General features: G+C 37.3%; 1 protein-coding gene across 1 annotated transcript in view; it reads right to left on the reverse strand.

The window, feature by feature from the left end:
• Positions 1 to 74: 74 nt before the first annotated feature.
• fhip1aa (FHF complex subunit HOOK interacting protein 1Aa) overlaps positions 75 to 13882 on the reverse strand; it is a 35506-nt gene continuing 21698 nt past the window's right edge. Inside the window, exons 8-13 of the mRNA XM_051118385.1 lie at positions 13328 to 13407; positions 12974 to 13173; positions 10351 to 11295; positions 8432 to 8610; positions 4993 to 5107; positions 75 to 2325 (exon numbers count right to left, since the gene is read on the reverse strand). Coding sequence (XP_050974342.1) covers positions 2120 to 2325; positions 4993 to 5107; positions 8432 to 8610; positions 10351 to 11295; positions 12974 to 13173; positions 13328 to 13407 — 1725 coding nt within the window. The 3' untranslated portion in view covers positions 75 to 2119. The remainder of the gene's footprint in view (positions 2326 to 4992; positions 5108 to 8431; positions 8611 to 10350; positions 11296 to 12973; positions 13174 to 13327; positions 13408 to 13882) is intronic.

Genomic DNA, 13882 nt, shown 5'->3' on the forward strand with positions numbered 1-13882 from the left:
CATTATTCACTTTTCATAACTTCAGAAGACTGACAATGTTATGGCCCACTCACTCATATGCCAGTACAAAGATGTGTTAGTGGACAGGAGATATGTTTATTCAAGATGTCATGCCTTCATACATTTCTGACACAGAAGCCATTTCCATTCGACATGTTTCAGAAAATGTTTAACAGTTTCCTGTCTGAACATTAAACGAGAGCACGAGAAAGTTGAGCTGGTGACATTACTACAGATTCAGCATTTCTTTTTACAACCTACATACTGTACAGAGATGTAAAATGTAAGTATTGCTTACCACCAGTAAAGGCAATTTAATATAGAATTTCTAATCTAGCTCTTGATCCCCCCATTAAAAAGTCATCTACGGTAGATAGAAATGCATATAAATATCTTTGGATTAATATGCTACATTGTGGCCTCTGGATGTTTGGTAATCAAAATTTGATTGACAGTTAGGGAGGGGCTTCATGCAAAACATCTACCTTCAAAATAGGAACAATCAAAGCCAATGAATACATTTAAGGCAATTAATCAAATATGAAAAACAATTTGTTAAATTGTATTTTAAGCATAACCACTAATGTGTAAAATTCCATGTAACAATCAGTTTATACTAAAAACAAATGTGCTCAGAAACCAAGAGAACCTCCAGTGTTTCAATATACATTTGTTATTACTAAGCAAGCTCGTTTGTTTTAATATATAACATGGCAACTGTAAAAATACTTCAAAATCAAGGCAACTTTGATACTAAAGGACACTTTCTATTTGCATGTGGGTGTTTTGATACATTGGAATTGCATATCTGCACATCAGTTGCTTTCCTATACACATAAAAATGTGAACTCTGATCATGTTTCAGCAAAATCAATGTCCTTCATGGCCATTTTCAGAGGCCATGCAAACAATGTCATAAAGATTCAAGACACAAAGAAACAAAGAAATCAAAATAGAGAAGCAATATCTGTAAAAAATATTACACTTTTTTTCATCCTCTAAAATATTTTAACACACTACCTTTTAAAAGTTTCGGGTTTTGAACCAAGGCTGCATTTATTTGATAAAATGACAGTATTATTGTGAAATGGTACAATTTAAAATACCTTCTTTGTTTTAATACAAATTACAAAATGTAATTTACTCCTTTCATGGCAAAAAATTTCAGAAACTGATGCATTTTTATGATTGTTTTATCAATAGGTTTAAAAGAACATTATTTATTTGATAGGGTAAATACTTTTACATTGTTACAAAAAAATCAGTTCTACTTTTGATCAATTTAATGTGTCCTTCCTGGATGAAAGCATTTATTTTTTATAAATAAATTAAAAATCTTACTGACCTTAAACTATGAACAGTGTATATCGTACCCCACTAAAAAAAGACACCTCATCCTAATTTACAAGCAGGTGTGTTGCTAGTTTCAAACATATTCATTAACAACTCATGTGCTGCATAAACAAAGTGAAACTTAATATCAGTGATGCTCTACATACAACCGGAACAACTGTGAACGAAGTGAGAGGAAATCCAGCACTCCTACAGACAACATTTAGTCAGTTGTATAAAATGGCCAATGACCAGGTTTACCAAGTTTTACTGTATATAAAACTGTAAAGACAATGTTGAAAATTAAGGACTAAAGGAATAGGCACTATCAGTATAAGGCCACCATAGGAACATTCCAGCAAAAAGACATTAGCAGCACTGTACAAAGAATCTTCAGAGATTCAGGTCCTCAAATGTTATTAATAACGAGTGTTATTTATGTGTAATGCCTCTTCACCATTTAGTTCTGGCCTAAAATTTCAGTTAGACATCCAGCATTTTGTGTCCCTAAGTCGGTTTTAAGAAATGAAGGCAAATCAATGACTGCTTTATGGCAGGTTTGATAATGCATAATCAAATGGTGGAAGTTTCAAGGATTGTTCACACAACAGATAAAAACATACTGAAAGAACCCCATCAAAATATCTAAAAAGTCAGAAAAAACATTCCCACATTAATTTAGAGTTTACAGTGTAGTTGTAGTGCTTTCAATAAGAAATAAACATCATTCAAAATGTCAGTTCAAAGGTTTCCTGGAAACATTAACAACAAACATAAAAACTGAAGGCTACTGCTCCGCGGGAAGATGAGAAAGGATGGAGTGTTCTTGTGCAAAGGCCGCTAGTTCTTTTAGAAACTCTGTGAACAGAACTGTAGCGTATACCTCGGTTTTGTTTAAGGGAACCACAGTTTTGGGTTGGATAGGTGGATTCTTCTTGATTCGGTCTGCTTCAGAACCATGGAAACAATCTCCATTCTGTGGACTCGGAGAGTCTAGATTGAAATGGAAAAACACAAGTCATTTTACAACACATAAACACTGTCATAATTTTTTATTCAAACCTTTACAAGGAAGTTCAAACTGTTTGTATTGCCTTATAAAGGGAAAAAGAGTAGCAAATGCAACTCTTAAACTGAGAAAAATGACTTTAAAGTTATTTGACTGAACTTAATTGATCTGATATTGATTTGCACACTCTGTTTTACTCTAAATGTATACAGTTTCTTCCACAGGTCTATATATTACATCATGGGCGACATTAGGAGGGGGGGGGGCAATGGTTAGTCATCCCCGTTGTCAGCCACACTGCAATTGGAGCGGTTTGCTATGCCCAGGCCCGGTTGCACGGAGGTACTAGACGGTGCTAAATACCCTCTAACGAAAGCAAGAGCAACTGAATATCTGGCAAAATAGCCAGACTCATTGTCTAATTTAGAGAGCTTCATTGATTGTAACAGAACTTGTGAGATCGCGATGAACTGAAATGAGTGACGCTTTTATTCATGATAATAAAACGAGCGAGCTATAATCCGTTCAGAATTTGTATGAAACGTTCGTTTTATACGGTGCAACGTTTCGGAAAGACATCTGCATATTTATACTGGATTCGTTCTTCGCCCGGCCCTTGTCAGACAGCTTATCAGAATTATCGACCCGAGCCCGTCTTTTTTCCCTCTTCTCCCAAAACAGCTTATACTACTGTTTTTCAGCTATTAAAATAATCCAGTTTTGTATGCAATGGCAATTATAATTGATTATATTTCGTTTTTTTTTTAATCCAGTTAAATATTAATATTAATATTTTCTTAATCTAGTTAAATATTAAATATCGTTTTATAAGTTTTTGTTTTTTAAAGTAACGACAAAGCGGCCAGCGGAAAACTTCTCAAATCATCACGACTTGCCTAAAATAAAATATCTACAGATATAAAACAGTTCAAGTATAAATCAATGTTAGTTTAAACGTTAAACCTAGATAAATGTGTGCTGTTAGGCGCATATCCAATCATTTGTGTGGAGAGTGGAAGCAAAAGCCGCTTTGCAGAACATGGAGGCGCCAGTGCCATCACTTGCTTTTTTTTTTTCAGTGGAAACCATTTTAAACATTCATTTTGCTGATAAAAGTAAGAATAAGACATCATTCCAAACTGTAAAGGGTCTACTTTTATTTGTGTGCACTAACAATATCAACAAAACGTTGCAAATGGTGCTTCTAACATAAAGAAAACAAACATGATGCACTGTCTGTGGTCTCAACAGGAGCGCTTCACAAAAATGAACCGAAACTGTGCGAATACATACCTCACAGACATGATACATATATCTATAGAAAGCTTTAAATTATAACTTAACGAAATGAAGCAAATCGAAAAGAAAAACTATTTCATTATGCAATCTTTAAGGATGCATTTCTCTCTAAAGGCGCATCCAAAGAGGAGATGGCGAGTCCGGATCGGCAACTTCATCCTTGCGAATGAATAATTTAAAAATCTCCTTACTATTTCCCCCCGACACATTCATGGTAATAACTTTTGCCGGTGATTTGGAGCGAGCTTTAGCTCATTGTGTGCGCTTGAACGCGGAACTGTTCCAGCTGCGCTGAGGGTGCGCTCACTCCTGCTGACAGAGACACTAAACGCCTTCCGAGCCGGTCTCGAAAGTGAAAGCAAAAGTGAAGTCTCGTGTTGTTTCCACCAGAGCGGATTTTTTTCATCTCCATATTTGGTGGATGTCTAAAATATAAAAATAAGAAGAAGCCTAAAACAGGCCCGAAGCCCGTCCCGCGTCTGAACTATGACGTGAAAATTGGCCCGAAGCCCGGGGGGGTAAAAAGGTCGGGGCCTGTCGGGCTCGGGCTGCAACGCAGGGCTTTACCGGGACATATCAACCAGTAGCCTAATTTCATTGCCATTAACGGACGGTAAAGTTCAGAAATGAATAGTATGCGATTTATGACAAAAATAGTCCCACAACTGATCGTTCATTTTTTCTTAACGTGTTTCACCTTCATTAACAACGAATCAAAACGGATACATTTCACGTGACACGGGAAAAAGACACGGAAAATCAGAAAAGCAGCGTGCACATTTGGTTAAAAATGAAAGGCTGGAAGCTTTGATTCAAGAGTCAAAAGTACGTCCACAGTTTTAGTAAACGTTGGCAACCTCTTTAAGTTATTCTTGACTGCGCTGTGATGACTGCTTTGGTGCGTTGCAATATGGTAGGGGATTGTTTTGATGCTTATCCGATTTTTTTTTCTTGCCCCCCCCTGACTCAAGAGTCAAATGTCGCCCATGTATTACATTATAGTTTGAGATTGGTAAGATTGTTTAATGACTTTGAAAGAAATATGTTATGCTCACTAAAGTTGCACGTTTTTATATATTATTATATATTATTTATTAAAATATATTATAAAATATAATGCATTCTTGTGATGGCAAAGCTCAATTTTCATCAGCCATTATTCTTCAGTGGTCACATGATCCCTCAGAAATCATTCTAATGTGCTAATAAGAAGCATTTCTTATTATCAACAAACAGTTGACGAAAACAGTACTTATTATTTTTGTAAAAACAAGAAAATCACTGTTTATGAAATCCCCACATATTGATTATCATAAAACAACATGGCTGAAAGGATATGAATATATTCTGACCTCTTAGTGAACTCTCTCTGGCCAATAAGCAGTGCTGGGCAGCTGTGAGAAGCTCAGAGAAGTCTTTACTATTCGCTGACCACTGTTCTATCTGGTTCTTCACTGAAGCCAGTACCTATAAAATCAAGAAAGGCAAGAAGAAAGCGTGAAATAAATGAATAATTCACCTTGTTGCGATGTATGCAATACCCACACCAGGTATTGAGATCCTATATATAGGTGTAAACAGGGTCCAAAGGAAATTGTGACTGGATCACAAACCACTTCGTGGAATATCTTCAGCATGTCTGTAATTAACATGCTATGACTCCAATACAGGTACTTCTTTAAAATGACTGATATTTCTCTTTGAATCATTACATTTGTGTAGTAAATTTAAGGAAAAGCTGCACATCTTTGAATTTTTTGTGCTTTATTAACAACAGTCAAAGACCTGCCCCTTGAAATCCAATCACAGGTGACTGGATCACCTAAAATTGAAGGTCAGAAACAGGTGTAAAGGTCTGTTCACACCAAGAGAAATGTTCACTGCAAATATTTGGTGCGTAATAAACATTTTAACTTTAATAAATGTCTGTTAAAATGTCTGTTCAGACCATTAAAACATTCACAAGATTTTTCTTTTTACACAAAGGTGTTCTAATCTCTTTTCCATAGCACCAAAAAAAAAAAAAAAAAAAAAAAAAAAAAAAAACTCTGGCTAGCCAATAAGATTTGCGCTACCATTACATCCAAGTGTGCCGCACACTTCCTGAAAAGTTTTAATCACCTCCTGATGGCTGGTTGCGGCAATAGGTCATAAACCTTGCCCTCTTCATGGAAACAAAAGGGACATGAGCCAAACTAAAAAAGTCAAAGTACACTTAAAATAAATACTGCTTCTGTCATTTTAAATAGTTCTTAACATGATTAAGTGTGTTCAAGTGTTCGTTTTTCTATTAAAGGGTTACTCCACCCCAAAATTAAAATTTTGTCATTAATCACACAATGTTGTTCCAAACCCGTAAAAGCTTTGTTCATCTTCGGAACACAATTTAAGATACTTTGGATGAAAAATATCTGTCCCATTGACTGCCAGATAAATACCACTGTCAAGTCCCAAAAAAGTATGAAAGGCATAGTCAAAATAGTCCATCTGCCATCAGTGGTTCAGTCTGAATTTTATGAAGAGACATGAATACTTTTTGTATGTAAAGAAAATTAAAATAACGAATTAATTCAAAAATTAATCTCATCTGCATCAATGTAGCGTACGCTGTTCTCTGTCAGCTGCGTCATGCTGTTTTCATTCTAAGCAAAGCGCAAATAGACTGAGAAACGTATCAGCATGACGCAGCTGACAGAGAATGGACCTTTATTACATTTCCGGGTTTTTTTCATAGTGGAAGTCGTCACCGTTGGGTAAAATCCGAGAGCAATGAAGGGGAGAGTACCACAAAAATATTTTTTGCATTCTCATTTGCTCAAATAGCAAAAGAAAAACTACACTATAGTGTTTTCACAACTCTCAATCAAAGGAAAAAAATTATGCTAGACTGATATCGGCAGTCAGAAGAGAGAACAATGTCAAATTTACCGTCCCTCCCATAGACGTGGCATTAGAAACCCCCCTTGCATAGCGTTAACTAGTTTTTTTGTAACTTGATGAAAAGGAGATATAATACAAAGTATAGTGTTATAAATGTACATACATGTTTTTAAAAATCAAAATATAAAAAACTTTAAAGGATTTATGATGATGGTGACCGTTGAAACGTGTCATCACAGGCTCGCGTACAGGGGATACTATCCAAAATGGCACTACAGTAATGCGGAGGAGACGAATCAGGCCCGGCATGAAGGACCGACTCCTCCTTCACCCCCAGAATACGATTTAAACGCGAAAAGCCAAACTGAATGCGATCTCAGCCGAGGGGTACCTCTCCAAACTGATTTGTGCCACCTCAGATTCAATTTGACCCACTTTAACCCCCCAAAACTCATCGATTTTAACCATTAGATGTGGACAATCACAGGTGTATTGAAACTTTCACTGCTAAAATTCAAACGTGCTTTTGCACCTCGTCTAGCACTGAGCCAGATAGATGTGCTCAGTGCTTTTAGCCTATATCACAATTCAGTGTTTTCCAACCACATAAAAATAATGTTTCAAATAATGTTTCAGACATTTAAATTAATCAAATTGCGTTCCGAAGACAAACAAAGCTTTTACGGGTTTGGAATGACATGGTGGTAAGTGATTAATGCCAAATTTTCATTTTGGGGTGGAGTAACCCTTAAAGTTTGGTTTCAGTTAGTTATTCGATGCAATAAAAATGTGGTGAGGCGTCATGATAGTCTGCCTGTGATTGAGTTTGTGGAAGTACAGGCAGAACATTGATACCGCAGCTCCATTTTAAAATCACTACAGTGCATACTCAGGTTGCAAATGATGTCATCATTTATTGTTTGACTTTCTTTCTTTATGACAAGCAGCTGTCTGAAATGAAAAAAACTGCACATGGCTGCTTGTATTTTTGCTTTTCCACCTACTCTCAGAGACTGAATTTGCATTTTCATTCATTTTGTCAACTTTTTTCTCCTGCATTGGTCTGAACAGACAAATCACATGCAAAAAGTGGACCAAATTTGTGATGAACATATATGTTGGTGTGAACAGGCCTTAAGCAAGGTCAAGGTTTTGTGTGAAAGCACATCTTTGTGTGTATTGATACACAAATTAACCAACAGATCTAACGCATGCCTCTCAAAGACATGCTGATGAATCCAACATGGCAGACAAAAGCTTCTAAAATGATTTAAGAAAGCATGGCTCCATACAATGGTATGAAACAGGAGGTAGAGTTCAGTTACTTGTTCACAAATTACACTTTACTGAATGATGTATCGGACAGCAATGACAATTTTGAGGGCTACATACCCATTCAGCTAAGAATTTTTTAATCTTATGCTGACAAAGGGGAAATCTAAACATTACCCCAAGTAGGCCTATCGAGTACAAAATCTTGCTTTGACACTTGTATTGTGCCACTGATGTTATTTTAGCAGTTTTGTGCATTTGTATAATATTAGAGTTTATAGAGACAAAGGCTACTTTCACACCACAACTGAATGTGGCCCAAATACATTTTTATCCTCCAAATCCAAGGCAATGTTCACATGAGCTCTTAAATTTGCCCCACATTAGACATTTGTCTAAATAGGTGACATTTCTAAATTGACCTGCATACATAAAATGTGTTAATCTGAGTTTAAGAAATGTAGGCTAAAGAACTGATCTGATGTTTAGTGGAGGCTAGTGTGAAATTGCAGTTTGGCATTTTGTGGTCTAATTTTCTTGTTTATTAATTCAAATTAAGCACGCAGTTACAATGAACATTGAGTATGACTTAAAAACCCAATTCAGTCAGTAGATCAGATACTGTATGTACTTCAGTACCTGGTATAGAGAGCGCACACTAGGCTGGAACACCATGTTTGTGTTGAGAAGGAAGGAGCGCAGCAGGGGCTGAGGATAAGCAGCTAACTGGGCCAGGATGCCAGTCAGAAGCAAGTTCACATGGAGAGAATTACTCGGCATGTTTTCTAGACGTGATAGCAGTACACTCAGAAAAGGCCCTGAGAAAGACAAGAGTAAAAATATTAGTTAAAGTGTAAATAAACTAAACTATACAAAACAAATGAGCCAGAACAACACAGACACACTCAAATATCATATTGAATATTAAACTGAAACTAACACTAACCAATTCCAAAACTCATAGTAGCTATGCTCATACTAGTTCATATGGGCCAAAACTGAGGTTAAAGGGTTAGTTCACCCAAAAATGAAAATTAGCCCATTATATACTCACCCTCCAGGCATCCTAATGGTGTATACAACTTCCTTCTTTCAGACAAATGCAATCGGAGTTATTTAAAATTATCCTGGCACTTCCAAGCTTTAGAACGGCATAGGCGGGTGTTTCTCTTCATCAGTCCAAAATAAGTCCTTCTTTTATTGGGGGTGAATAAAGGCTTCCTGTAGTGTATCGATGTGTATCCATATTTAAAATGTAATAATCACTTTAATCTAGCTTGCGCCAACTACTCGTACACGGAAGCGCTTCCGGGTGGATGACGTAGGACATTGGCGGTGCGTATGCACCTGTGAGTCTCATGAAAACCAACATTTGTTAACAGGTGCAATAGAAGCAAAGTTTCCTTACTTTAGCAAAAGATCCATCCATTACGTGTACGACTGTTAGCACAAGCTACATTAAAGTGATTATTACTTTTAGATATGGATATTTTTCTTACAAAAAAGCACAGATTTGCTACAGAAGCCTTAATTCAACCCCTGGAGCTGTGTGAGGCACTTTTTATTTTGGATAGAAGCACTTTATTGGACTTGTTTTGGACTGATGAAGAGAAACACCTGCCCATTGCCATGACAGAGCTTGGAATAGCCTGGATAATTTTTAATATAAATCCAACTGCATCCATCTGAAAGAAGGAAGTCATATACACCTAGGATTCCTGGAGGGTGAGTAAAAAAATTGGCGAATTTTAATTTTTGGGGAACTAACCCTTTAAACTTCATGAAATACTGTCACATAATTCAGTTCTGTTCATGATGTCTAGATGCCACTTGTTGAGGTAAACTGATCACTGCCGAAATGTCTATTATACCATTATAAATATTTTATACACCAATTCAAATAAACAGGCATTACACACCAATTCCACTATATGGTACAGCTCAGTACGGCTCACTTTTGGGGGGGTTTTCTACTGTGTACAGTACCTAGTATCTGGTACTTTTTTAGTGCCAGCTTGGCTGAGGCTGTAAGTGAGACGTACCAATACTAAAATGTGACGGGTAAAAACTGCAGGTCATTGATTGGTCAGAGAGAATCGGCACTACTAGCATCATTGGATTTGCGACATGAGACACCAAACCAACTAGATTTAAATAATCAGCAACAGCTGCCGCAGTATCGTTTTTTTTAAACTGTTGCATGGAACTTGAAAAAAGTAATGGCTGTATCGTGGTCAGTAGGCAAGGTTGCGTCACATAGCGCATAACAAGCAGTTTATAATCTCACCCACTTTGAAGCGGTACTAAACTGCAGTGGAAAAGCAAACCGAGCCAAAGTAAAGAGAGCAGAGTTGTACTACACAGTGGAAAAGCGCCGTTGTACACTAGTTATTGAGGTGCATTATATTATTTAATTATTGAACTCAATATACCCTATAGTTTCAGTCATCACTACAAATAACTGTCCTTTCAAATACTCCAATATATAAATGAGTGTATGAAGAATAATGTGAAAGAATTGAAATAATTTAGCAAAATAACAAAATATGTTTTCTGACCTGTAAAAGGCACAGCATGCCCTCTGCTCCCACTGCGGGGTTTGGTCCCAAAAGGAGACGGTAACTTTTCTGCCTCTGGTGTCTCTGCTGAGAAAGAGTTAAAGTCAATCTCATCTTCATCCTCATCCATGAGGTCTGTAGGACTCTTGAGTTCACTGTCTGTTTTTGCTGGACTAATAGGATGTGCACCCAGAGTCCGTATGAGTTCCTCATACTGGGCCATGAGGTCCTCCCCTTCCAGTGACTTGTGGTCTAATTGGGACCCTCTCTTTTTACTGTCTATATCTAATGGGGAGCTCAAGCCATTGCTCACTGAGGATTCTGAATTTGTAATCTTTTGATCAGTTACTGGTCCAGCTAACATTTCCTGCTTTGCTGGTTCAGTAGGATTGGATGGAGCTTGATAGCTGTTACCAGAGTCACGAGCATCCTTCTGAGCTACCAGGTCATAGACCATAACATCATTCTGGAACTCAGACTCTTCAATGTAAGAGCCCTTCACAATCATAATAGCAGTTTTCCGCAGTTCTTGAATGTGTTTTGGAGGCTCGTCTGGGATGGGACGAGTCTCCTGATCTTCTTCCGGATGTAGCTGTGTAGGACAAGCATCATAACTATCATCCCATTCCAGTTCCAGCAATCCAGGAGTAGCAGTGAGGTCTTTGAGGGGTGGACCAGAGCGATGCATTTGATTTGGGGTTTTCCTGCTGGTATTTGGTGGCCGAGTCCTACCTGCTTCTTCCAAGGTACTGCACTGGTATTCTTCTGGAGGAGGGTTCTCACCATCGTAAGGGGCCGACCAAACACGGCATGCTCGCATACAGTGACTGATACTGTTTTGTGCATCATACAAGTAGTGCAAGTAACTGACATCCAGGTAGATCTCCGAGCCAATGACACACGAGTTACCAGAGTCATCCTCCTCTGAGATGACCTCTTTTGATTCTAGAGAAAAATGTACAAGCAACAGTTACTAATGCACGTCTCATTACATTTCTTGTCCCCTTTTTCACAAATACTGATCCTTGCAAAAGTATTGCTCTGGAATTTGTATCAGCTTGTAAACACATTAATAACTGGCACAGACATAAGAGGATTACTTAGTCTGGAATGAAGAAATTAAGTTAATGCTGGCACTTGTGAAGTTGCAGATTTAATTCAGAAGACAGAAGTCATTGAGTCATGATTAACATGCAGACTCAAGTCCACTAATCTGAACAAATTTTCAAGTTCGATCTTTTAGCCAATAAACATTCAGTGCATGATTTTGTGGAGACCAACACAAAAGATAAAAGCAACTTGGCTCACTTTGACTTGTCTTTGTCTTTGACAAACAGAAAACAAATCAGCTACTATTAAAATCTCTTCTGCATTAAAGGAGAAGTTCACTTCCAAAACAAAAATTTACAAATAATTTACTCACCCCCTTGTCATCCAAGATGTTCATGTCTTTCTTCAGTCGATAACAAATTATGTTTCTTGAGAAAAAACATTTCAGGAATGTTCTCCATATAGTGGACTTCAATGGGGCCCCAAAGTTTTAACTTCAAAAATGCAGTTTAAATGTAGCTTCAAATGGCTCTAAATGATCCCAGCCAAGGAAGAAGAGTCTTATCTATCAAAACAATCTGCCATTTCAAAACAAATTGACGGTTTATATGCTTTTTAACTTAAAATGCTCATCTTGTCTCGTCTCTGCGATGTGCATGCGTAGTCTGTGTAATCCGAGTCAATACAGTTAGGGTATGTCGAAAAACTCCAGTCTCATTTTCTTCTTCAACGTCAAAATCGTCCTACATCGCTGTTTTACCTTTTTTTCGGTAAAGGGTGTTAAACCTTCTTTGCATGTTTGCTTTGTAAACACTGGGTCGGTACTTCTGCGATGTAGGGTGATTTTGAAGTCGGGGAAGAAAACGATATGGGAGTTTTTCAGCATACCCTAACTGTATTGACTGTATTGAACCGGAAAAAAACTGAGTTCACGCAGACTTAGACAAAGACAAGTGTTTGAGGTTAAAAAGTATATAAATCGTTAATTTGTTTTGAAAATGATCGATCGTTTTACTAGATAAGGGATCGTTAGAGCCATATGAAGCTGCATTTAAACTGCAGTTTCGAAACTCAAACTTGGGAGCACTATTGAAGTCCATTATATGGAGATAATTCCTGATTTTTTTTTTCCACAAAAAAAAATTTTATCGACTGAAGAAACAAAGACATGAACATCTTGGATGACAAGGGGGTGAGTAAAATATCTGTAAATCTTTCTTCTGGAAATGAACTTCTCTTTTAATCTTGGTCAAGGGTTTGCAGTTCTGCTCCTGGAGGGCCAATGACCTAGAGAGTTTAGTGCCAACTTGGTCCAAAACCCTTGCCTGGAAGTTTCTAATCCTCCTGAAGACTTTGATTAGCCAGTCTAGATGCACTGAACTGGGGTTACAGCTAAATTTTGCAGGACAGTGGCCCTCTAGGAATAAAACTGGACACCTGATCTAAGTCCTACGTTTTCAATATAGGTAAAACTTTATATTTTGTTACTGCAATGACACTTTATGCACAATGCAACTGCAAATTACATAAAATAGCACACTCTATCACAGGAAGTAATGGAACAACATTATACCTATAGTTCCTATATGGGAGCCATCAGTGACTTTTGACCATAGAATGGAGTCCAGTTGTCTGAGTGGAGGGGGGACGACCTCTGGAGAACAGCAGGAGGGTGTAAGGGCTAGAAACTTGGCGGCCGATACAGAGTAACAGTCTCTCTCTCTTAGGACTCTACGCTGACTCAACATCATGTGGTTACAGGGGATTAGGTACCTGTCAGAGAAAGAGAGACCACACATAGTGTTACAAGAATAGATAGCTGAACACCAACACCGAGACTATGAGACTCTATTTAAAATTCCTATGATCTTGTCAGAAATACAACAAATGAGTACATAAACTGAACAGTCTGCACAAATACACTCACTTGAAAACCAACTGGAGCATGACATCCTCACAATACAAGCCAATGAGAGTGCGGAACAGGGCCAGCGATACAGTGCCAAGCTGGAACAAAAACACAGCCTATAAGAACACACTACTACAAAACACAACAACTTAATCAAGACACTGCATGTTTTAAACAATAAAGCTGGCATTAACTGGTTTGTAATTGTTTCTTATTAATATTGCATAAAATAAAGTTTACTGTTGTGTCTAAAAGGATTTCTAAAGCTCAGTGCTATATATCATTTAATATAATAATTATAATCTAAATGTATTTTACATATGTGACCCTGGACCACAAAACCAGTCTTAAGTGTCAATTTTTCGAAATTGAGCTTTATACATCATCTGAAAGCTGAATAAATAAGCTTTCCATTGATGTATGGTTTGTTATGATAGAACAATATTTGGCCGAGATACAACTATTTCAGTATATGGAATCTGAGGGTGCAAAAAAAACAAAAAATCAAAATATTGAGAAAATCACCTTTAAACTTTAAAATTAAGTTCTTTGCAATGCAAGTTTTGATATACT

Source organism: Labeo rohita, chromosome 1 (genome assembly GCF_022985175.1).
Source record: "Labeo rohita strain BAU-BD-2019 chromosome 1, IGBB_LRoh.1.0, whole genome shotgun sequence".
NCBI classification, from domain to species: domain Eukaryota; kingdom Metazoa; phylum Chordata; class Actinopteri; order Cypriniformes; family Cyprinidae; genus Labeo; species Labeo rohita.